The sequence below is a fragment of the Myxocyprinus asiaticus genome, chromosome 13 (genome assembly GCF_019703515.2).
Source record: "Myxocyprinus asiaticus isolate MX2 ecotype Aquarium Trade chromosome 13, UBuf_Myxa_2, whole genome shotgun sequence".
Taxonomy (NCBI): Eukaryota; Metazoa; Chordata; class Actinopteri; order Cypriniformes; family Catostomidae; genus Myxocyprinus; species Myxocyprinus asiaticus.
In genome coordinates this window covers 43,082,602-43,106,948 of record NC_059356.1, presented here as the reverse complement: position 1 = coordinate 43,106,948, position 24,347 = coordinate 43,082,602, and the positions used below count along the sequence as shown (strand labels likewise).

General features: G+C 37.3%; 2 protein-coding genes across 3 annotated transcripts; both read left to right on the top strand.

Annotated features, from left to right (window-relative positions):
* Positions 1–363: 363 nt before the first annotated feature.
* On the top strand, positions 364–1,972 carry rln3a (relaxin 3a). The gene is made up of 3 exons (XM_051713760.1): positions 364–585; positions 861–1,194; positions 1,481–1,972. Exons 2-3 carry the CDS (start codon positions 1,032–1,034, stop codon positions 1,768–1,770), a joined length of 453 nt encoding a protein of 150 aa, XP_051569720.1. The 5' UTR covers positions 364–585; positions 861–1,031; the 3' UTR covers positions 1,771–1,972.
* A 2,524-nt stretch (positions 1,973–4,496) lies between these two features.
* Positions 4,497–23,940, top strand: LOC127450016 (interleukin-12 receptor subunit beta-2-like). 2 transcript variants are annotated; one of them, XM_051713713.1, is made up of 16 exons: positions 4,497–4,926; positions 5,745–6,032; positions 7,764–7,899; positions 8,011–8,162; positions 10,679–10,821; positions 12,739–12,880; positions 14,464–14,540; positions 14,674–14,920; positions 16,789–16,983; positions 17,077–17,178; positions 18,841–18,972; positions 20,587–20,616; positions 20,797–20,940; positions 21,103–21,184; positions 21,834–21,918; positions 22,098–23,940. In XM_051713713.1, exons 1-16 carry the CDS (start codon positions 4,863–4,865, stop codon positions 22,437–22,439), a joined length of 2,361 nt encoding a protein of 786 aa, XP_051569673.1. In that variant the 5' UTR covers positions 4,497–4,862; the 3' UTR covers positions 22,440–23,940. The 2 variants fall into 2 exon arrangements, with proteins under 2 accessions (XP_051569673.1, XP_051569674.1); XM_051713714.1 differs by lacking the exon at positions 20,587–20,616.
* Positions 23,941–24,347: the final 407 nt, after the last annotated feature.

Here is a 24,347-nt window from a genome sequence, read left to right as displayed (position 1 = left end):
TCTCCCAAAATGTCATGCTGCTGTTGTCACAGTTATCATCACATTCATTAAAAATGCATTATTCTGTTGTCATTTGGGATATTGGGGACCTTTGTCCATGTGGTTACAGAGATAACCCATGTGCAATGGACTGTGTTATCACACTTTGAAAATGCCATGTTCGCTACATCTCTTTGTGTCTCTTAACCCTTACCCCTTATAATCGTCACGTTGTCTGCAAAAAGGAAAAACAAATTATGTAAAGTTTATGTGATAAACTAAAATGGAGGTAAAACAAGCATTCGGGTGAACTTTTGTGCAGTAGCTTTACTATTAGCGTAGCTTTACAATTGTTCAGACTTCAGGACATGAACAAACCCCTTACTCTGTTGCTATTATGATTAATAAGATGTTGCCTGATGGATGATCAAACAGGTGAATAAAAATAAACATGAGCAGACTTACGTTGAAGGAGAGATGCGTGCCTATTTAGGGGCCACAAGAGCTGTTCAGGTTGTAGTCCAAAAAATAGAAGAGAATTAACATTTTCGAGCCATGGGTTCCCTCTGTATTTTCCTGAATTTTTGGATTTATGAGTAAAATAAGGTCTGTGGTAAACATTACAGTACTTTTTAATCTACAATATACTACTGTCAAAATCATATTAATTGTATATAAATCAGTGATGGTCCATAAACTCACACCAGCAATACACTTACATGAGTATAGTGCTATAAATATGATTCATCAATTTAAATTGGAAAATAGTACTTCATATCACAATGCTACCTTACACCTTTCATACTTATACCTTCACCTTCCGTGTAGTTGTTTCCAGAAAGGTCTTGGGCCTTATCTTACTGTGTTATCTCTGACTTCAGAGCCTGTTGGGGGGTGTTTGAACATGTGGCCCCCTTCATCTCTATATAAGCCGGACCAGGGACCTGGGACCAATCACAGAACTTTGCATCAAACAGACATCTGGAACCACACCAGCAGGAAAACAGCTTCTGAATATCAGCCTCTGCTCTCAGTGAATCTGTGCTCCCAGCATGATGTGGAAAACCACAGCACTTGCAGTGTGTCTGCTGCTGGCTGGAGTAGAGTCATTGAACAACCCTTCGTATGGAGTGAAATTATGCGGCCGGGAGTTCATCCGCGCTGTCATCTTCACCTGTGGAGGCTCTCGGTGGAAACGCTCCTTAACAAACACAGGTTAGTGCTTGAGACCTAAAACATATGCATGAGTTTTATTGTGACATTTCACTGGTCATGTTTCGTAAAACCTTTGTGAAATTTAGATTTGCCTACAAAAATAATTCAAAGCTTTCAATCATAAACCTTTAGATCAAAAGGTTTTTCAAGATCATGAGCAACAAATTCAGTCAAGCGTCTTCAGACTTTTCACTGGTAGTTTATATATTGCAATAGCATAAATTATTGCGATCCATACCTTTTTTAACAGCTGTATATTATATTGAATGTTTGTTTTGTCGCACAGATGAAATACTGGACTTATTCAACTCAGATGACAATAATGCTGCAGAGAGCTGGATGCTGCATACTGGTTCCTCATCCTCTCAGCATACCTCTGACCCTAAAGCTCTGTCGGTGGTACAAAGTGAACAAGAAGGCATTGAGTTCAGCAGACCTGCACGCTCACTCATTTCACAGGAAGTGCTTGAAGCGTTGCGTACCGTTGACAGGAAGGGACGAGATGTAGTGGTGGGACTGTCCAACGCCTGCTGCAAGTGGGGTTGCAGCAAAGGAGAGATCAGCTCCCTTTGTTGAGACTAATCTACTTAATGGAATGAATGAGAGAGAGAACGTGTGTATGTGCTTTCTCTGTGTTAACGTTTTCTTTCTGTTCATTTATTGTGCTTAAGGCGTGCAAATTGTTTTATTGCATTGAACTCCCATGTTTTAGTTTATTTAAATACTAATTTTATAATGTTTTGTAGTTTGAATTCATTTCACTGTATTCTGTATTCAACCAGAGTGTATTGTATTCTTGAATAAACATGATTATTTGCATTCATTTGTATTGAATTGGTTTGTGCTGAATTGTGAATAAGTATACAGTGGGGTCCAAAAGCCTGAGACCACATTTAAATCTGGAAATAAATCAGTTTTAGGACTTAAAAAATGTAAAACAAAAAAGTTGTGATGTAAAATGATGAAGAAATGTTTAGAAATGAAGACAAAGGGTACAATGGGGCTAAAGGCCCCCATTAAGGAAAATGTATGTTTTAAAAAAAGATAGTGTATCATGATTAAAAATAAAAGAGTTATGTTTATTAAATACAGCAACATAGCTTGTGTGAAAACAAATAATAACGGAAGGTTGTGTCAATGAAAAAATGTATATAAAAATGTATATATATTGCTCTTTTGATTAACAAATTAGGATGATGCTTAATCAAAATAACCGCTTCAGAGAAGGCTGCAACATTTCCTGTTAATTTCACTGAAAAACATTATTTGCAAGATTTACTTAATTTTGTAAGTTTTTGCACACATTTTTTCTAAGAAAATCTAAATAACATAATATTGATTAAAGTGAGTGAGTACATTGTACTCTTTTTAGAAAATTTTAGTAAATAGAGTTAATTTTACTTACAAATGTGATATACAAGCAATTTTTTTCTTTTTTGGGGGGGGGGATTTTCTCCCTTTTTCTCCCCAATTTGGAATGCCCAATTCCCAATGTGCTCTAGGTCCTCCTGGTGGCATTGTTACTCACCTCAATCCAGGTGGCGGAGGACGAATCTCAGTTGCCTCCGTGTCTGAGACCGTCAATCCACGCATCTTATCACGTGGCTGGTTGAGCACGCTACCGCGGAGACATAGGGCGTGTGGAGGCTCACGCTATTCTCCGCAGCATCCACGCACAACTCGCCACGCGCCCCACCGAGAAGGAACTACAATATAGCGACCATGAACAAGTTACCCCATGTGACTTTACTCACCCTAGCAGCCGGGCCAATTTGGTTGCATAGGAAACCTGGCTGGAGTCACTGGAGCACACCCTGGATTCAATCTCATGACTCCAGGGGTGGTAGTCAGCATCTTTACTCACAGAGATTCCCAGGCCCCGATATACAAGGTACTTAAATAAACTTAGTAAATTTCAAATGAACATGTAATTAGAACGTCAAGCCCAGTGAATGCTGGGAGCACCAGCTTCAAAAAAGCTAAGTCAAATTTACTAATTTTATTTACCAGTGAAATTTAATCAAAACTAGCAAATAAATATGACTTATAAGATTCAAACGACTTATGACTCATAAATAAAATAATATTTACTTTATAAGCTAGAGCATTCATTTTTACATGTTTGAATGTAGAATTTACTTAATATCTTCAAGTTCACACTTTAACTTATTCAGTATAAGTAAAATACTTTTTCTGTTACTTCACCACAATTCTTTTTTTTTTTCAGTAATCACATTTTTCATTATCTTAATTGTAAGAAATAAGGGTTGTAATTCACTATTCTCTATAAAACTGCTTTGAAACAATTTTAATTGTTTTATTGTATACTTTTGCAAAATTTATTTATATAGCGCTTTTCGCTATAAATAAATATTTAAAAATAAAATATTATTTTATTATATTCTTTTTTTTTTTTTTTATTGAATTGAAAATGTTTCTCTTAAGGTTTATACAGTACAGCTAACATTACACCTGCATAAGAAAGATACGCTGACAACTTAAGAAGTAAATATTTTCGGGGGCCTGGGTAGCCAGGCAAGTATTGACGCTGACTACCACCCCTAGAGTCACGAGTTCGAATCCAGGGTGTGCTGAGTGACTCCAGCCAGGTTGCCTAAGCAACCAAATTGGCCCGGTTGCTAGGGAGCGTAGAGTCACATGGGGTAACCTCCACGTGGTCGCGATTAGTGGTTCTCGCTCTCAATGGGGCGCATGGTGAGTTGTGCGTGGATCGCAAAGAGTAGCATGAGCCTCCACATGCTGTGAGTCTCCGCGGTGTCATGCACGACGAGTCACATGATAAGATGCACGGATTGATGGTCTCAGAAGCCGAAGCAACTGAGACTTGTCCTCCGCCACCCGGATTGAGGTGAGTAACCGTGCCACCACAAGGACCTACTAAGTAGTGGGAATTGGGCATTCCAAATGTGGAGAAAAGGGGATAAAAAAAAAAAAGTAAATATTTTCCAATATTTTAATAATGAGCTTTGGCATTACAATGCCAGTTGGCTTGTACAATGACAATTTTTAAACAATGTTTAATTTTGCAAACAGGAAGTCTTTATAATGTCATGTTTCCTACTTTTCTCACACAGGGGGGTCCCTCATAAGGGGATTATCAAATTTGGGGTCCTTGGCCTCATAAAGTTTGACAACCCCTGGGATAGGGGACCCCCATACAGTTTCCCCTAAAGTGAATTTCATTGGAGGAATAGGGTCATGTTTGATCTGATTGGTCACCGGCGCTTTAGGCAAGCGACATGTAGGCGGAGACTTCTGGTAATACACACTAGTGTCCAGGGTCTGTTACAGGGCAGGCGTGTTAATGTTCAACAATTTCGAAGCCGCACGAGCGCGATGGTTGCGACTTAATAGGGTAAAATGTACTTTTCTATAAACAAGAAACCATGAGGGAATATTCTTCCAGGAAATAGAAAATGCATGCACCAGTGGATAGAAAGATGACGTATTGACTTTGTTGTTATTGACGGATATTTGAGAAGAAGACAACAGAGGAAAATAGCGGAAAACGTTTGTGAATCAGCGATGCTTACATTGTTGCGAAACAAACACTGAGCTCGGGTTTCCCGTGATGGTGTAATTGCTCGTGTGAAGTTAAGGGTACGTTGAGTTATACTGGAATTTTCACGTGTGCGAATGCAGTGAGCATGGGATGGGACAATGTGAACTTATATTTGCTTATACTTCTACACATGTGGATATGCTCTCAAGGTGAGAAAGTGTTTTCTTTTGCAGTATTTCAGCCAACTCAGTATAAGTATGTAATAACGTATAAGATATACATAAAGTGGCCCCAAAAGTACTAGGACACTTGAGTAATCACAATTAAAAATGTATAAATGTCATTGCATTAAATAACAATATATCAAACCAAGTGCAATTTAATAAATAAATAAATAAAAGACCAATTTTCAAACATACCATTCCATGAAAAAAATTATTTTTATTATATATATATATATATATCATCTTTTACATTTTAAAACAATATTTCTAAATGAATTTAAGAAGTATTTGGACACTTTTTTTTCTTAATCAAACGTCTGTAGAACATGGCTATGGTTAATTTAATGAAGTGAATCTGCTTGGTGAACTTCGTCCGGTTTGGTTTAAAGTAAATGCAAAATGTCAACAAAAAATAAATAAATAAATTAAATAAAGTCAGTACTTGGAAAAGGTCTGGTATCATTTAAGATGGCATTTGCTTTGATGTTTTGTTATCTAATGCAGTGGTATTCAGATATTTTTAAAGTATGGCTCAAGTGTGACACATACTTATTGGGGCCACTGACTTTAAATAGAATAGTATTTTTTTCCATTAGCTTTAGCAAAACATTAAAGACTCACATATAAGTTCACTGAATACAAATTTGAACAATTCTTGTTGTATATTTGTTGTTAAAGCAATTATGTGTGCTTGTAGAATTCCAAACTTTGTTTATTCAGTTGAAATGGTATAGTCTTGTATGTTCTGTATTCTTGTCCCAAGTTGTTCTTATCCTCCTTCTTTGTCTTTTTTATGGGTTCAGCCTCATTGGTAGTGGATGTAAACTGTTGGTGGAATCAAGCTCTTCCTGTGGTGGAAAATGTGGCTGTTGTGTGCAACACCAGTGCACAGGGAAGCACAGATCGTTGTGAACTCTGCCAGCTTTATATTATCATGCACGAACAGACACATTACTTACCCAGTGCCTGTGCCAACACCATAAAAACTATTCACATTCCTGTTGCATCAGAACATCTCGTAAATATTGACTGCAAGCTTGTGTGCCAGGACAATAAAGATGAACCTTGCCGTGTCACTGGAAGAGGAGGCTGTGAGTATCATAGTTAAATCATATCTGATAACATATACGGTACTTCCAATAATTTTATGACTGTTTTTGCAACTTAAAGGAATGTTCTGTGTTCATCATCAATATGTAGCTCAATAAATTATCACAGAAAATAATTTCAATTCATCCCTTGACCCTTCCTTGTTGCTGACAATCAGGTTGCACTGTAGACCTCACCGGGTCAAAATGACCCGCCATTATTAATTACAACTCAACATCTGAACTTACCAATTTTCCACCAACAACTGATCATAACTCACTAAGCTACTTATTGCAAATTTCCTAATGCATATTTCAGGCATTTTATGGATAGTAAGTCAAATATTTTTATTTAAATAAAAAACAATGAGTCCTATTTTTTTTCTCCTAAGAAACTTTCATTTGCATTTTTTTTCAACTTTTTTTCCCCCACCAAAAATGTCTGATCTATATCATTTTATTTGTCTTCAAACACATGAATCGCATTCGTGTGTGTAAAAACGTTTTGTGTGTGTGTACGTATCTTTGTATCTATGTACAATGCATGTGTGTGAGAGTGCATATGTGTATGGAGAGTGTTTGAGGTATGAAGAGGGAGGTAATCAATGGAGCACAACAGCAGAATGTATGAATATGTGTGTGGGGAGAGGCTGTGTGCATGCAATTATGAGTATGAGTGTACTTTTTGGAACTGTACTACCGTTTTGCACCTTTCTTGCAAGTCTTTATATTAACCGGGTCAAATTGACCTGGAGAATTTACGAAGGGACTTTTTTATATCTTCCTTTTAAAACATAAAATTAGTCATTTTTACATCATCAGGTTCAGATCACCTCCTTAGAGGATGTCATGAAGTTTCAGGCCGAAAAGTTAAAGTTCAGTTGATGTAAATCGGTGTTAAAATCTGAAACGGGTCAAATTGACCCGGAAGGCCCTTCAAGGGTTAAAGGAAAAATATGTGTGAAGTTATGCACTTACAATAGAAATCTATGGGGCAAGCCACTGCACTAGGATAACTGTTGAAATACATACTATTTCGAAAGTAGAAGTATTATGATACTAGTGTGAAAAAATTGCTTGCTAGCACCTGTTCAGAGTTATATTCAATGGTATTAACAAGTAAAGCTGCCGAACACAATATCGTTCACACGATACGTAAAAGGTACAAAAAGAGAAAAATCCACCCACAAACAAATTAGTGTTTTTTTTTTAATAAAAGCATGTTTTTTGTTTGTTTTTTTAAATAAAAGCATGATTTAGACAAATTTACAGCTCAAATAACGCACATTCTTGTGCGATATAATTAATACAAGTGTTTTAACAAAAATACGAGTTTCACATATTTGCTTAAAACTTTTTGGAATGTCTTGCCCCATAGACTTCCATTGTTAGTGCATCACCGTAAACACCATTTTTGTTTGTTCTTACAAACGGAGGGACAAGAAATTATTTTCTTTGGTGATCAGCAACAACATGTCACAGATGCTATCAATGGAGCTTAATTTGTTTTAAACCCGGAAGGTTCCTTTAAGAAATGCATATGCATGAAATCATTGTCCAAAATAAGATGGAAAGGAAGTGTGCGCCCTGGTGGCTTACTTTCGCAAATTTACCCACATGACTTCCTGTTTTCTGTCCTCTGAAAAATAATTGTGCTCTTGCAGTACACTGTGTTTATGGCTTTCTGCTCCTCCCTTCTTTCCTAAATGATTAACGTTCTTCCATTGTTTACAGATCCCCCATTTCCCCCATCCCGGCCCGACTGTTCTATAGAAGACTTGGAGGAAGGAGACATTCATTGCTCTTGGGAAAGATCCAATGAGCCAATGATTCCAACTATTTACATCCTACACTGGCAAGATTGTGATGAGTATGTCACAAGTGTTGTCTTAATAACACTACCATTACATTATGCATGCTCATGTATGTGACCAGCTAACTGTGTGTGTGTGTGTGTGTGTGTGTGTGTGTTTATATACAGGAATGTTAACTCCAGAGAGAGTGATAGTGAGAATGGAGTCATAAAACGAGCAGAGTATATGAAAAACACTGACATTGGAGTGTGGGTCACTGCAAAAAACCTGCTGGGTTCTGCACAGTCTGAAGTGTCTGTGTTCAACACAGGATATATCAGTAAGCCACTTTTACTCTCTCACAAACTTACTAACGCCGGGTTCATACATCCTCTGTGAGCGAGGTGTGAGCGGCACGTTTTCGTTTCGGTGCCCATATTAACAGATTACACCTTTCACACTGCAACCGTGAGTCGTGAGGTGATGCGTCCCAGAAGTGTCCAAGACGTGGCAGTGAGCTGATAGTTTCGTCATTGAGCCTATTTTTTCTGCGTGGCTCATGCTGAGCTCAGCGGCTCTGGGTGCAGTACAACACTAAAATAATCAGGAGATTATAGAAAGGACACAAAAGCAAATCAAAATGATTCAAACCGAACCTATAGTACACTACTATGTATATGTCTGCATGCAAGTAAACTCAATAAAATAACTTAATAAATAATGGAAAGAATTAATAAACTACCGGACCTTTTACCATTCTGTGTATATACAGTGCATCCGGAAAGTAGCGCTTCACTTTTTCCACATTTTGTTATGTTACAGCCTTATTCCAAAATGGATTAAATTCATTATTTTCCTCAAAATTCTACAAACAATACCCCATAATGACAACGTGAAAGAAGTTTGTTTGAAATCTTTGCAAATTTATTAAAAATAAAAAACGAAAAAAATCACATGTACATAAGTATTCACAGCCTTTGCCATAACACTCAAAATTGAGCTCAGGTGCATCCTGTTTCCACTGATCATCCTTGAGATGTTTCTACAACTTGATTGGAGTCCACCTGTGGTAAATTCAGTTGATTGGACATGATTTGGAAAGGCACACACCTGTCTATATAAGGTCCCACAGTTAACAGTGCATGTCAGAACACAAACCAAGCCATGAAGTCCAAGGACTTGTCTGTAGACCTCCGAGACAGGATTGTATCAAGGCACAGATCTGGGGAAGGGTACAGAAAAATGTCTGCAGCATTGAAGGTCCCAGTGAGCACAGTGGCCTCCATCATCCATAAATGGAAGAAGTTTGGAACCACCAGGACTCTTCCTAGAGCTGGCCGCCTGGCCAGACTGAGCGATCAGGGGAGAAGGGCCTTAGTCAGGGAGGTGACCAAGAACCTGATGGTCACTCTGACAGAGCTCCAGCATTTCTCTGTGGAGAAAGTAGGACCTTCCAGAAGAACAACCATCTGTGCAGCACTCCACCAATCAGGCCTGTATGGTAGAGTGGCCAGACGGAAGCCACTCCTCAGTAAAAGACACATGACAGCCCGCCTGGAGTTTGCCAAAAGGCACCTGAAGGACTCTCAGACCATGAGAAACAAAGATTGAACTCTTTGGCCTGAATGGCAAGCGTCATGTCTGGAGGAAACCAGGCACCGCTCATCACCTGGCCAATACCATCCCTACAGTGAAGCATGGTGGTGGCAGCATCATGCTGTGGGGATGTTTTTCAGCGGCAGGAACTGGGAGACTAGTCAGGATCGAGGGAAAGATGAATGCAGCAATGTACAGAGACATCCTTGATGAAAACCTGCTCCAGAGCGTTCTGGACCTCAGACTGGGGCGAAGGTTCATCTTCCAGCAGGACAACAACCCTAAGCACACAGCCAAGATAACAAAGGAGTGGCTACGGGACAACTCTGTGAATGTCCTTGAGTGGCCCAGCCAGAGCCCAGACTTGAACCCGATTGAACATCTCTGGAGAGATCTGAAAATGTCTGTGCACCGACGCTCCCCATCCAACCTGATGGAGCTTGAGAGGTCCTGCAAAGAAGAATGGGAGAAACTGCCCAAAAATAGGTGTGCCAAGCTTGTAGCATCATACTCAAAAAGACTTGAGGCTGTAATTGGTGCCAAAGGTGCTTCAACAAAGTATTGAGCAAAGGCTGTGAATACTTATGTACATGTGATTTTATTTATTTATTTTTTTCATTTTTTATTTTTAATAAATTTGCAAAGATTTTAAACAAACTACTTTCACGTTATCATTGTGGGGTATTGTTTGTAGAGTTTTGAAGAAAATAATAAATTTTATCCATTTTGGAATAAGGCTGTAACATAACAAAATGTGGAAAAAGTGAAGTGCTGTGAATACTTTCCGGATGCACTGTAGGTGTACAGTATTGACACAACATTAACCAATCACAACCAAGTGTGCTGATAAAGATGAAGTGAACATGACTGCCCGCTGTTGTCCTTGAAGCAGCAAAAACCTCAACTTATTATGAATTTTTGAATACAAAAAACCCCATAGATAACTTTATTTTCTGCACATAGGCGCTGCTGTTTCTCACGGAAGAGACACGGCAAATGTGAACGTCCAACGTGACCACCCGCTCACGCCACGCTCACAGAGGATGTGTGAACCCGGCATAACTTTCTGTGCAACATATGCAACTATAAGACTTTTTTTGAGGCATCGGGCGTCATGTCTGATCTCACCTAGGGCACCATCACTGTGTTTCCCCATCATGTGTGCAATACTTTTGCCAGTATTGTCAATAAAGTGAATTAAACTTTGCATTACTTATGCTTGCTTTAATATCTTTACCCTCTGTATTTTTTTCTTCTAAGCACGGCCAGACGCCCCCTACATTACTAACCACACCTCGCAGCCACTGGAGATCTTTTGGGAGATGGACTGTGAAATGTTGAGTTTCTCTGACATTAAGTGTCAAGTGCAGTACCATGCGCTCGAAGACAAGGATTGGACTGAGGTAGGAGGAGTAGAGGAGAAACTAGGGCAATGTCTCAATTCAATTCGCCATAGACTCTTCATCAGGCTTGATGACATTTTTAGGGGGCCAGTTCCCACTATTGTTCATTCCTTCTTTCAGAAGATGTGATTTGGTGAATTTATGTTATGTACACAGCAAATTCAGCCTAAAATATGTACAATCAGTGCAACATTGCAGGATTGGAGGTGTTCTACAAGTATCGACTAATGAAAATATTCACACATCCACTTTAAAATGCTTAGATGCCAATTGATATTTGATTTTCTTAAAATGAAAAGGGCCTAGGTGAATCTTACAGGTTGTTTGCGCTTGCTAATTCTGTGTGAGGTTCTATTCCTTGACTGGTTACATTTTTGGCTTATTTGGCTTCTTGAATATAGATTTATTCTTGTCATGACCATAAAGTTAGTGCATTCATGTTTTATAAAGGGGTAGTTCACCCAAAAATAAAAATGATGTCATAATTTACTCACCCTCATGTCATTCCAAAACCACATGACTTTCTTTCTTATGCGGAACACAAAAAAAAAAAAAAAAGAATATCCTGTTCTGTCCATTTGGTGTGTTCATGTGAGAACATGCATTGTTTTAGCACTAAATAGGAATGTCCCGAAACGATGCTGGTCTCGGAATCGGGTTCGATACCCCACTCATGTACTCGTGCTTGTAAAAATGCTCCATATACCATCTGATGTATAAATGTAATTCCTTAAACATTCAGCACACAAATTAAAATCACATTATGTCTTAGTGTGATTATTAAGCTGCAAAGGCTGCGATTTAATGAGATAAATATATAATTACCATGTGCTACACTCTTCAAATGTGAACGCTTGTGGATATGTGCAGCCGGTGTTGTGCTGATGCCGGCAGCTTATACCTTGTTGGCCCATACACGGAAAACACCATCATGAGCAACGCACGCACTTTTTGTGGCAGATAAAAGCGAGCAGAACGCTAATTCACTTTGCAATGTGTGGCACATACAGACTACATATTTATTTAATTAAATAGCAAACTTTTGTGGGTTTAATAATCACATTGGGTCACTTAGCGACCTGCTTTTCTGGAAGTGGGAAGCTACCATCAAAAACACACAGAAACACTTCAAAATAAAAGCTTCCATCAAAATAAAAGCACACTTTAAATGTATAACTACTTTATTGTTATGTAATATTTACTGTAATACTACTACTGATAATAATAATAAATCAATAGTAATTGTATTATATTTAAGCAATATCTCACATATGTGATGCTCTGTTGTGCAGCACTTTATTTGACCAAAAATAACTTCAGTATTGTATATTGGATTGTGCTGTGAGGTTCTGTATAAAAGCACTTCATTTGATAATAATAATAAAAACAAATGTTGAAAATGAATAGTTCTATATTCATTTGATTAAAGTTTTAATGAATTCATTTATTTCGACACCTATTTTTATATAAACTGTTGAAATATTATGGAATTCAGAAAAAAAACAAAAAAGAAAAAAAAAACAGGTATTGGTATATGTGAGTACCGAAAAGGAAGTATTGTACTTGTTCTAAAAAATGGTATTGGGACATCATGACTGCTAAACAATGCAAATTCTCGCGTGAACATGCATGCCACTGTCAACGAGCTTACCTCAATTTACCTCAATCGGGACTTACCGGAATGGGATATTTGTTAAAAAAAAAATATTTTGTTTACTGTATAAGAAAAAAAGTCATACAGGTTTGGAACAACACGAAGGTGAGAAAATGATGACAGAATTTTTTACTTTGGGGAAACTATCCCTTTAAAGCGAATCATATTTTATTGAGGAGAGATTTGTCACCTATTATAGTCAGTTTATATCCTAGTTAATGTTCATCAAACAGACTGAGACTCAATTAAATATTATTGTGCAGGTGGATGATTATCAAGTCACGTTTCTTTTGGAGGAACCGCAGCCATTCACAGAGTACAAGTTTCGTGTTCGCTGCCACTGTGGAGAGGAGGAAGTTATGAGTCACTGGAGTACAGTGTATTCAGTCAGAACTCCCCCTGCAGGTCAGAGAAAAATACACTCACACACACTTATATTCATTTAACCCATTGTATTGCACTCCAGGGTGATATTTACTGTTTTATTGAAGATGTCCATGAAAGATCGAATTCAAGTTTTCTGTATATTCTTAAGCTATTCCACTCCTATACTACCATACTACTTACAGTATGGCAAAAATCGCAGTTACAGTAAGGCACTTACAGTGGAAGTGAATGGGGTCAGTCCATAAATGTAAAAATACACAGTTTCAAAAGTATAGCTACAAAATGTAAACATTACACATTTTAACATGACTTTAGCATCATAAAATCTCTGTTCTACATGATTTTAGTGTGATAAAATTGCTTACAAGGTTCATCGTGTTGTGTCGCCATAGCAACGAAGTTGTAATATTGGTTAGTAAGGTTATTAAGTGATTTTATCACACTAAAATCAGGTAAACAGATATAATGTTTATGTCTTGTGGCTATACTTTTGAAACGTGTATTTTAAAATTGATGGACTGGCCCCATTCACTTCCATTGTAAGTGTCTCACAGTAACCAGGATTTTTTTTTTTTTTTTTTTTAAATAAATGAGGGACAAGTCAAATATTTTTTGTGGTAATCAACATTATGCAATAAATGCTGACAATTGAGCTTAACTTGTATAGAACCTGAAACATTCATTTAAAAATGAAAAATAACAGTGTTTATCAGTGAAATGATAACTAACTAATAGTTTCTTGGTGAATTAAAAATGCAACATTTTTAGGACATGTGACGTGTTTAAAACACTGTTGCAAATTGCATACTGTTTCATATACTACTTTTTTTTTTAAATAGTTGGTTGTATAAAGTATACATACCTGCCAACACTCCCGATTTTACTGGGTTTCTCCCGTTTTTCCACCCCTCCTCCCGCTGTACTCCCGATTTACAATTTTTCCTGATAAACTCATGATTTTCAGCATCCACACTTTGCTTATGAGAATGTATTAGACGTCCAGACAGTGTTGCCACCTGTCCCATGGGATTATGGGATTGTACTGTTTTTAAATATGAAATGATGTGTCCCGAATCGAATCAATAGCCTACGGGACGTGATATGTCCCATAAGCTGGTCAGATGGTGTCACGGTGAAGTCGTTTCAGACTGTTAATTTAACATTGATACATGTCGGAAATTTTTCATATGGTGGGTAAGGGGTTGTCTAAAAAGTCCACACATTGTGCTGAAACGCGCTAATACTGTGGAGGATGTGGTAAGGGACCATCTGGAAAGTCCACACATTGTGCTAAAACTGTGGATTTTTTTTATTTAAAAAACAGAAGTTCAATATAAATTTTCAATAAGATGTTCAAAATTACACAGATCCAACAACGTATGAATACAAACACTGAGTCATAAAATAAGTACAGGTGAAAGAAAAAAAATATATTAATTATTTACCAAAATACCCTCCACAAAATCTCTCTATTTTTCACAATCCAGTGTTGGCAGGTGTGAGTGTATACCATGCAGTATGCTAGTGTTCTACTCCAAACTTAACCTGAATGATATTAATGGTCAATAATGCTGATTCTGCATCTCTATTATTCTTTACAGCACCGACTGGACAGCTGGATGTTTGGACTGACTGTGCCCCTAATTCAAACACATCTTCCTGTAATGTCTTCTGGAAGGTAAATTCCCACAGTGCATCATTCTAATTGGTTCATTTTCAATGGACCAATCATGAACAAGCTGTCAGAATGTGACAGCATCATTAGTCTCACATTATTCTCTCCTCTGGTCTTGTCTCTGTGCTCTCCACAGGAGATGCCCCCATCTCAGGCAAAAGGGGAGGTTAATTACTATGTAGTGACGCTGAAGCTCGATAATGGTAAGGAGAACAAGCTGGTTACCAGGCAACGGAGAGACACAGATAGTCAGCATCCCGATGAAAACGGCTGCCATCAGCTCAGACATTTCCCACTGCAGCCGGGTGTTAAGGGAGTTTTTGTGTCAGCCAATACTTCAATGGGGATGTCTGACCCCACGTTTATGGCGTTTCCTGTCATGGGTATGTTATATGATTAAAGGTAATGTGTATGTAATTTCTCTAATAATAGTGGCACAAAATGGAATTGCACAAATAGCGATTTTCTCTCTCATACTGCTTTCACCAAAGAATCACAGTGTTTACACTTTTTAGGGTTGTTAACCTACAAATCTATGCTGTAAAAAAAATTATTGTCAGGTAGCCTAAAAATGTGCTTCTTGTGGTAACATCTAAATGAACTGTTTTTATTCAATTTAAAAATGTTATTTAATCTGACAAAATATACCTGACAAATTAAATTGCACGGATGAAAGTAATTTTTAAGAGTTAGATCAAGTAGAATTGAATCCTTAAGGTAACAATTGCAGGTTACCACATTTTTCAGTATAAAACAAATTTATAGTGGTTTTTGCACAACTGGAATAGGAGGAAGCATTTTACCATTGAAAAAAAATACACACTTCACCTTTAAATCTAAGATTTAAATTATATTAATATTACATTTGGAAGTTCAGGTTGAATAGAATTGAACCAATATGACAGATTTAAGGTGCACTCAGTAATTGTTTTGCTAATTTAAAAAGATTAACTTCTAAAGAAATTAATAATAATTTTGAAACATTTATAAAATCATGACCACTCATGTGAGATGAAGAGTTCAGTCATATCAGCAACCTTATAAAAGCTGTTTTTATTCTACATAGAGCAGGGGTGCTCTCATGGGGGCAGCCATGTTAGCATCAACTGAATACTACTTGCTTAATCTCAGTAACTGCCCTGTTATTGGACATTTTCATTCATGGATTAAAATAATCTTGGTTTAATGTGCATAGTGATTTTCTACAGTGGCATTGGTAACTGAAAGCTACTGTGTTTGAATGATGCAGCATCCAGGCCACTAGGTGTCAGTGTAAGCCATACTTCGACATACTTCAAAACATTTGTGAGCGCACCTTTAAGTAGGACGGAAACATTTAAATGTTTATGCGGCAAAGAAATAGAAATCCTATTGGCTACTCAGTCATATTTGTATAATAAAAGAGCTGTTCAGGTTGTAGTCTGAAAACACGGAAGAGAATAAGCATTCCCGAGCCATGGGTTCCCTTGGGATTTTCCTATGGGTTTTTATAATGATAGTTTTGGATTTATGATTAAAATATGGTCTGTGGTCAAACATTACTTTAAGATACTTGAATGTTTTGTTCTACAACATAAATTACACACAGTCATGCCCCAAATGTGAATTTTAAATCCACAGTGTTTTGTTATTTTAAAAGTATGTTGCTAACAAATTGCTAGATATGGAGTACAGTTGTTTTTCATGCTTGTGGTAGTTGTAGTCCTTATTTAGCAACTCATTAGCAACATACATTTTTTTAAACATGGTGGCATCAAAATTCACAATTGGGGTATGACTGTGTAATTGATGTTGTATAACAACATGGCCAAGTATCTTCAAGTAATGTTTACCACAGATCTTATTTTAATTGAAAAGCCCCATTATAAAAACCCATAGGAAATTCCAGAGGGAACCCAAGGTGAATTAGCCTTCTGGGCTTGCCCACAAATTGATGTCACGGCTGAACAGCTCTATTATACTTATTACACAGCTCTGTGGATTACTTGACTCTGATTGTTCTATGACTGCTTTCTGCTGTCAATGTTTTTGGTATAATGACCTCTTAACTGTATAAATGTAACCGATTTCCTAGTTAGCTCTGTGCTAATATCATATCTCTCGTATCACTTCATGGTCTCTTTGTTCTCACGTCAAAATAATTTCAACACAAATTCATATATCATGTCCATTTATTTGGTAAGTGGCTGTGTTAAGGCTGACTGTACATTATCCATTACTTATGTTAGATTTATGTCATATTACACTGCAGCTCAGACGACACCAGAGGTGAATCTGAGTGTAATGGGAGAGAACCACAAGCTGTTTGTCACATGGTCAGAACCTTCTCAATTCTCTGAGAGCCTTCTGGAGTATGTGGTACAGCACATGTCTGTAGAACTACCTCACACTCCCTGCCTGAACTGGGTCAAAGTAAACAGAACCCAGAGATCTGTCACACTCACAGGTGGGTTTTTGGCGTGTGAATGTGTGTGAATGTGTGTGAGAGAGTTGTAGGTCTGCCTAGTCTCAGTGATTTTAAGTTTGTCTCCATCTACAGGTGAATTTAGGAACTATACTGCATATAATGTATCACTGTTTGCCGTCATCAATAACCACAGCACTTTCCTCAAGTCTGCAATTGCATACACACTTCAAGGAGGTATGTAATGTGTTCCATTACAAGACTCATAAGACATTTACTCATTTAATCAGCAAACATAAAAACAACCTGTGCAGGTGTTGTTTAACCCTTGTGTTGTGTTTGTTTTGTGCTAACACATTTTGTGTTCCCTGTCAGAAATGACTGGCCCAATAAGATTGTTTATATATCTCTCATATTGCATATATAAAAACAAGATATTGCATTAGATCTTTTTATCAACTTCTTTTTGAGTAATTATGACAGGTTTGTTTTTTAACACATTTTATAAAATATATTTTTTTTATTGATAGAATGATTTATTGAACTGAGCATAAACTGGGCCAGTGGGGTCACTCCCTGCAGAAAAATAAAATAAAAATAATAATAATTACGTAATAAATTAATAACCACTTGCTTGATCTGAACAAAATAGGTGTCATTTTAAAGCCTAGAGTCTGGACTTTACAATGCATATAGCTGATCCAACCAATTCTTAAATAATGCTTTTTAATTTGCTAACAAATTAGAACCGTTTCGTTATCATCATTTGCAAATTTGTTATCACAACAATTATATTCATTGTTAGTAGAAATGCTATTAATGATATAGAATTTCTGGGCCGATTCCGATAACCAATAACTCACAGCTCATTTTGGCCGACACCAAAACCGAAAACCGATATAAAAAAAGTTTTAATTTTTCACCCTTCAACATGGATCTGCTAGCTAATTCATTAAAAGCTTCTCATTTTAAAATAGGTGTCATTTAAAAGCTTGGAATTTGGACTGCTAAGTTTTGACGGATATAACATGAACCATGAATGTGCCTGTATTACAGATGCTTATTTAAATGAGAAATAAATATTAATGCACTTACATAAATTATGTTGCCCATTTATATCAGTGTTTAGGTAATTCTGTTGACTTGCTCACAGATAGAGTATAATGAACTTCTAACAGCTGTAATAATGCATTAAACCAAAATGAGGTGATAAACTGCATGTAACGAACAACAAAACAAACCCTAATCTTTGTATCCATGATGTATTATTAGTGCCAGCAACCGGACTGCGAGTGCAGCGGTGGTTTGTGTGTGTTATGAATGTGCGTGCTTGTGCTTATGCACGTCTCATTTACAGACGCTTGCTACAGCGCTCATCTGCGAGTATAACTTATTAAATGTGCCGTTTTAGGTTGTGCTTGGACTTGTTTTAATCACAATGCTGCGGTGTAAGAAGTACATGTCCGAGGACTTTGTGTGTGCAACTACACATCCACATATGTGCTCATCTGAAGGATTGTGATGCTCCTGAACACTTAATATTTCTGTATTTCAGAGTCTAATCCATTCATTTCCAATGGCCGGTCATTTTTGACCGGGAACACAAAAAGTGAAATAAAACCAATAAAATGTAAATAAAATGGTCCAAATTTTTTGGTTTTCAGATACCATATATGAACAAAGTCAAGGAATTTTATTCCAATTGGATTAAGTAAAAAAAAAAAAAAAAAAGTTGTCCGGGTCAAAATGACCGGAACACAACATAAGGGTTAAAATTATGTTTTGTAAGATTTTCTTGAAGCTTAGGGTAAAAATAACATGCTAGAAAATGCAAGTTCTTGTAATTAGGATTGTTAGTCAGCTAGACTTCACTTTTTACCTCCATCTTCCCCTTTTCAGTACCCCCTGAAGTCCCACAGTTCCATGTGAAGAACATCTCTCATTCATCTGTCACTCTGATGTGGATTCCCATTCCTGTGCATGAGAGTAATGGTGTCATCCTCCAGTACTCAGTGGGACTCAATGAGACAAGTAACAGAGGAGGACACTATACACAAATGTACAATATAAAAAGATACAGCTGTGTTTTAAAAGTTTGAAACAGTGGCAAGTACAGTGGTGAGAGCTACAGTAATAGTTCAACAGCATAGACTGATTAATGTCTATTGAACACAATTTACATTAACTGTTTTGAATGTATGTGAATTTTAAGATTCATTCACAGGTGTTACCTCCTTTTTTTTACAAGTTCTGCATGATAGCTTTAAAGGCGGTGCTCAACTTATTTATTTATTTATTTATTTTTGCTATAAAAAAATGAGAAAGAAATTGTGATTGTGGAATAGGATCATTACGTGTCAATTAACCAGAGGTCCCAAGCTCAAAATTTTGTATTTGATCATTTTTGTAAAGGTAAAAGATAAACATAAATTATATAATAAGCCAAAATATTAAATGCCATGTATCGATATTTACTGAGTAATCCATGATTTTGTAAAGGGAGGTCAAAATGACAATTATCACCTATGATTTTGGAGCAAAACTACAGGTCAACAAAGTAATCTTAGAAAGGTGGCAGCATCATTATTTGTACACACAGATAGCTAGCTCTGTTAGTAAAATCAGTTGATTTCAGCGCCTCTTGTTGCATTATATACCAAAGTGTTCAAAAATGGGAAAAAACACTATTTTTGTGTTGTTGTTCCAAAGTTGGAGTGCCTGTAACTCCAGAAGTATTAAAGACATCTTAATATCCTTTTAGATTCTGGTTCAGAACAAACTTTCCTTGTTGTGTCTTCATTTTTATGGCCCTATAGGTTTCATTCTCAGAGATATGGGGCTCTCAATGTGGCTCCACTTATGGCACTTTTCCACTGCACGTTATGGTTCGACTCGACTGGACTCGACTCTGCTCGCTTTACTTTTCTGAGCATGCTTTTCCACTGCAGTTTAGTGCCGCCTCAACATGTGTGGGATTATAGGCAAATCGTCATAGTTACGCTGCCTCTACTGCCGTGACATCATCTTAAACGTGACACAAACACACAACAAAGGAGCAATGGAGGATATCGAAGGAATGGTGTTCTTGATTCTCGGCATGTGGCTGTTTTTCACAGCAAGACGACAAACTTTGTTTCAAAAGAGGCTGACGGCAGCAAGACAAAATACCGCAAAAATCATACACCAAAGCACAGACGAGGACATCACTGTGTTAGCTCAAAGACGACGCACAAGGGTAAGCTAACCTGCCATCTAGCTTATAGATTCTCTCTGACCAGTCAGTAATCTGCAGGGTTTTGACATCACATTTAGTATCGGCTCGGCTCGCTAGGAACCTCGACCGTGGTGGTACTAAAAAAAGTTTTTTGGTACCCCCCCCCCCCAAAAAAAAAAAAGCGAGCAGAGTCGAGTTGAGCCATACCATGCAGTGGAAAAGCCCCTTAAGTGCCCATTTACGGCGCAACTAGGCTAAGTTGTCACGTACGTATAGCTGGTGCAACCGGCCCCTGCAATTTTGCTCTAAAATCGGAGCCGAAAATTGTCAATTTGATCCCGCTCTACAAAATAGTGGATTACTCAGTAAATATTAATTCATGGCATCTACTATTGTGACTTTAATTATCATTTCTGTTTATCTTTCCTCAGAAAAAGTATTAACAAAATCAAAAATTTCAGGTGGGTATGTTTCTGAAATTTTGGTTTTGGAAATTAGTCAAGAGGGAGCTTAAACATATCTTTTTCAGCCAAGTAGGCATGATTATTATTGAATATTTTAATTGGTCAAATATCGGGCAGTTAATCACACCAGTCAATATATAGATCTGTATGATATTGTATATATTGATATTGTAACAGGAGTTAATGTGAGCAGTGACAGAACCAGTGTGCAGCTGTTAGAACTGCAGCCAGCTCAGCAGTACCATGCCTGGGTCAGCGCTGTGACCTCCACTGGTGAGGGAGTGAGAAGCATCACCACTTTCTCCACCACTGATGAACCTGGTAATTCTTCATTTCCTTCACTCCGTGCTAGGCCTATATTGATGAAACAACATGAGCTCAAATGTTCAAAATGTCTTTGTGGTCATTCTTATGCAATTTGTGGGGCAGAAATTCAGCTTCTTCTAGATATATGTAAACCTGTCTCTCCATTTAATCTCACAGGTTATGTTACCCCAGTGCTGTTGGCTATTATCATACTCCTACCATTGTTTATCCTGATACTACTCTTTGCTTTTGTTTTCCTGTAAGTATTGCCTGTCATGTTTATACTTCTTTCAGTGTTACAGTTTAGCTGGCAGCCTTTTTACCAGATAACAACATACACTAGTGGCCAGCTTCAACTATGAAATTGAAATTATGTTATTTCTGCATTCCAACAAATCATTCTATTGTGCACTTAATTGTTGGTCTCGCATACTGTTTAGTAAGAATGTAAAGTGTAAGAGCTACTGCAGTTTACGGTCTGCATTTCACTAGCTATGTTTCCATCAACATTTGTTTTTGTATGTGCATTTTGGGATATCGCTTAAAAACTGCTGTATGGAAACACCAAGATGCGAATAAAATCTCCAAAATGCGCAAAGAAAATGTATCCACTTTGAGACAAAGTTCTTTATAGTGTTTTATCTGTGTGATCTAAACAGTGAGTATTTTATTAATAAAAGACTCACAGTGGCTAAAATTTCCCCGGATGTGACGATTTTGTTCTTTTGAACACATGGGATGGAAAAGCGGATTTATTCGCACATTGTTTTTGCGATATTATGGTTTTTCTCATAAATCAAATTCGCAACTTGGATGGAAACATAGCTATTGTTACATATTGCTTTTTATTGGAAAATGAGACATATTTTCATAAACTTATATCTGCATCCTGCTGTTTTATGATACAGGTTATGGACACTTTCACCCACATGGTGTTTTCCAAAGATTCCAGACCCTTTAAACAGTAAATCGTTTAAACATGCAAACTTTCAGGTGAGTTTTTTGGCCTAACTGCCAATGTAAAAATATTCCATTACTATGCTGCATGCCTAGGAATTATAAAGAAATTAGCAGAATTCTGTTTTAAATGATTTTAGATTGAGTATAGCATGTCACACCACAGGACATGTCGACTAACCACAAAGTGTATTCGTTCATGTCTTTGCTTCCAGCATGTGTGGCCTGGCTACTGTTCTACCTCAGAATCATCTCTAAAGATCTCTGAGCTGGAGATCCTGGAGAACCTTGCTCCCACCACACCTACCCATCCCTCAGAGACTGAATTAGTGGATGAGGAGCCCCATCAGAAGCAGAGAGATGGAATACAGCGCCTGGAGTCTGAGAAGTCAAAGAGTGGAAGCGTTTCAGAGCATGGCGGTTGGACAAAGGACTACAGTGAAGTTGTTGACACTGATGAGGAGGAGGAGGGTGGTGATGGTGAAGAAGAAAAGGATGAGGATTGGGTGGAGCAAAACTGTGTCTCGGACTATGAGAGGCATTTTATGCCGTCTTGAGGCAATTTAACACTGACTTGTCTGAGCTGTACTGAATTGCAGTTATGGTACAGAAGAACAGTGTGTATTTACTCTTTAATATCAAGGTTCTCATGGTCGTGGAAATATCAGGGAATTTTAAAAACAGATTTCCAAGCCTGGAAAAGTCATGGAAATTAGATGAATCTCAAAAAGTCATGGAAATTTCTTTCGTAAATATGCAGTTTTCTAGTTATGCTGTACTCTACAATATTTCATTGGTTGGAAATTGCTCTTTGTGAGTGTGATTTATAGAACAAACTCTATAAAACGATTTTATAGGAATTATTATAATCCTTACACAGTCATTTAAAAAATACAATGGAAAAGTCATGGAAACATTGTGGAAATTAAATGGTCAAAAAGTGTGGGAATCCAGAAATATGAAAACAATACTGAAAAGTCGCATGTTCTTTAATTGCCAAATTTATGTAGGTCTTAATTGTAGAACTATGGACATCATTTCATGTTTACAATCTTCCAAAATACTCCAAAATAGCTCCAACGTACAAATAACAATAGAAATAAAAAACAAATAAAACTATTACAGACAGACACGCAATTTACTTGTACACAAACCAAGGACTGTAAAATATTTCTTTTTTATACTTTATATAATAAAAATGTTCCACATATTTGTAAAAAAATTATTTGTTGCCATCACAGATTATTTTCAGAAACATTGTCTTGTGAAAATTAATTGCAATAATTTGTTCTGTCTGTCTGTCTATCTATCTATAGGGCAAAGGTCAACATGACAGGATTGAATGAATTAAAATGAGTATCTTTAGACTGCCTTGGGTTGTAAATGTATTTACAATAACATTGTGCACAGGAAAAGATCAATAGCATTTAATTTAGAATCGGGGCCTACTTTATATATATATATATATATATATATATATATATATATATATATATATATATATATATAGACTGTCTTGGGTTGTAAATGTATTGATGGATCACCAGCTTTCTGACAGATGGGCAGCAGCTAGTGAGCCTGGGGAAACTCACATTCGGGACCCTCACTATTAACAGTGGTGCTCCTCAGGGATGTGTTCTCTCTCCACTGCTCTTCTCCCTGTACACGAATCATTGCACTGCAAAAGACCCCTCTGTCAAGCTCCGAACGGTCAGGACTGCTGAGAGGATTACTGGTGACCCCTTGCCCACCCTCCAAGACCTGTACGTCTCCAGAGTGAGGAAACGTGCAGGTAGAATCACTCTGGATCCCACACACCCTGCCGACTCCCTCTCTGAGCTGTTGCCCTCTGGCCGGCACTACAGAGCACTGGGCACCAGGAACACAAGAACAGTTTAAAAAAAGGAATAATAGGGTTCAAACAGGGTTACTATGAATGCAAACTTTAATACAGTGAAAAAGACACTCTATTAGCATAACATATATATATATAAATAAATAAAAAATGTCCAACATTCTTTTGAATGTCCATGTACTAAAATAAAATATTTGATGCCATGAGTGTACCTTCATTTACTATTACTATTATTTTGAATGGCCATGGAAAATGAAGCAATGTGATAAATTTACCTGGTCACAAAAAGTAGTCCGTTAATTTACCTGATGAACTTTCACCTTTTGCTGACCCTTTATGCTTCGCAGAGCTAATGTGTGCTTCTAAATCACTTGCACCTTTATTAGCAACTGACACATAAGTGCCAGCTTTACATGTCATACATTCTGCTTCCCACGGATCTCGACCTGGACGAAAGCATGGGAATTGTTTCGCAAATATTCTGTAAATTTGCACTTTCGTTTGGGCATTGTTTCCACTCAGCTGTCATTTGATGCTACTGTCAAGCAACTGTTTGATGCCGAACACAACAGCGCTTCGCGTGTTCGCGGAGAGATTGACAGGCAGGAAT

Coding starts and splice junctions, on each gene's coding strand:
- rln3a (XM_051713760.1), top strand. CDS start 1,032: ATGATGTGGAAAACCACAGCACTTGCAGTGTGTCTGCTGCTGGCTGGA. Junction 1,195..1,480: donor ACGCTCCTTAACAAACACAG/GTTAGTGCTTGA, acceptor TTTGTCGCACAG/ATGAAATACTGGACTTATTC.
- LOC127450016 (XM_051713713.1), top strand. CDS start 4,863: ATGGGATGGGACAATGTGAACTTATATTTGCTTATACTTCTACACATG. Junction 6,033..7,763: donor TGTCACTGGAAGAGGAGGCT/GTGAGTATCATA, acceptor CATTGTTTACAG/ATCCCCCATTTCCCCCATCC. Junction 14,921..16,788: donor TATGGCGTTTCCTGTCATGG/GTATGTTATATG, acceptor ATTACACTGCAG/CTCAGACGACACCAGAGGTG.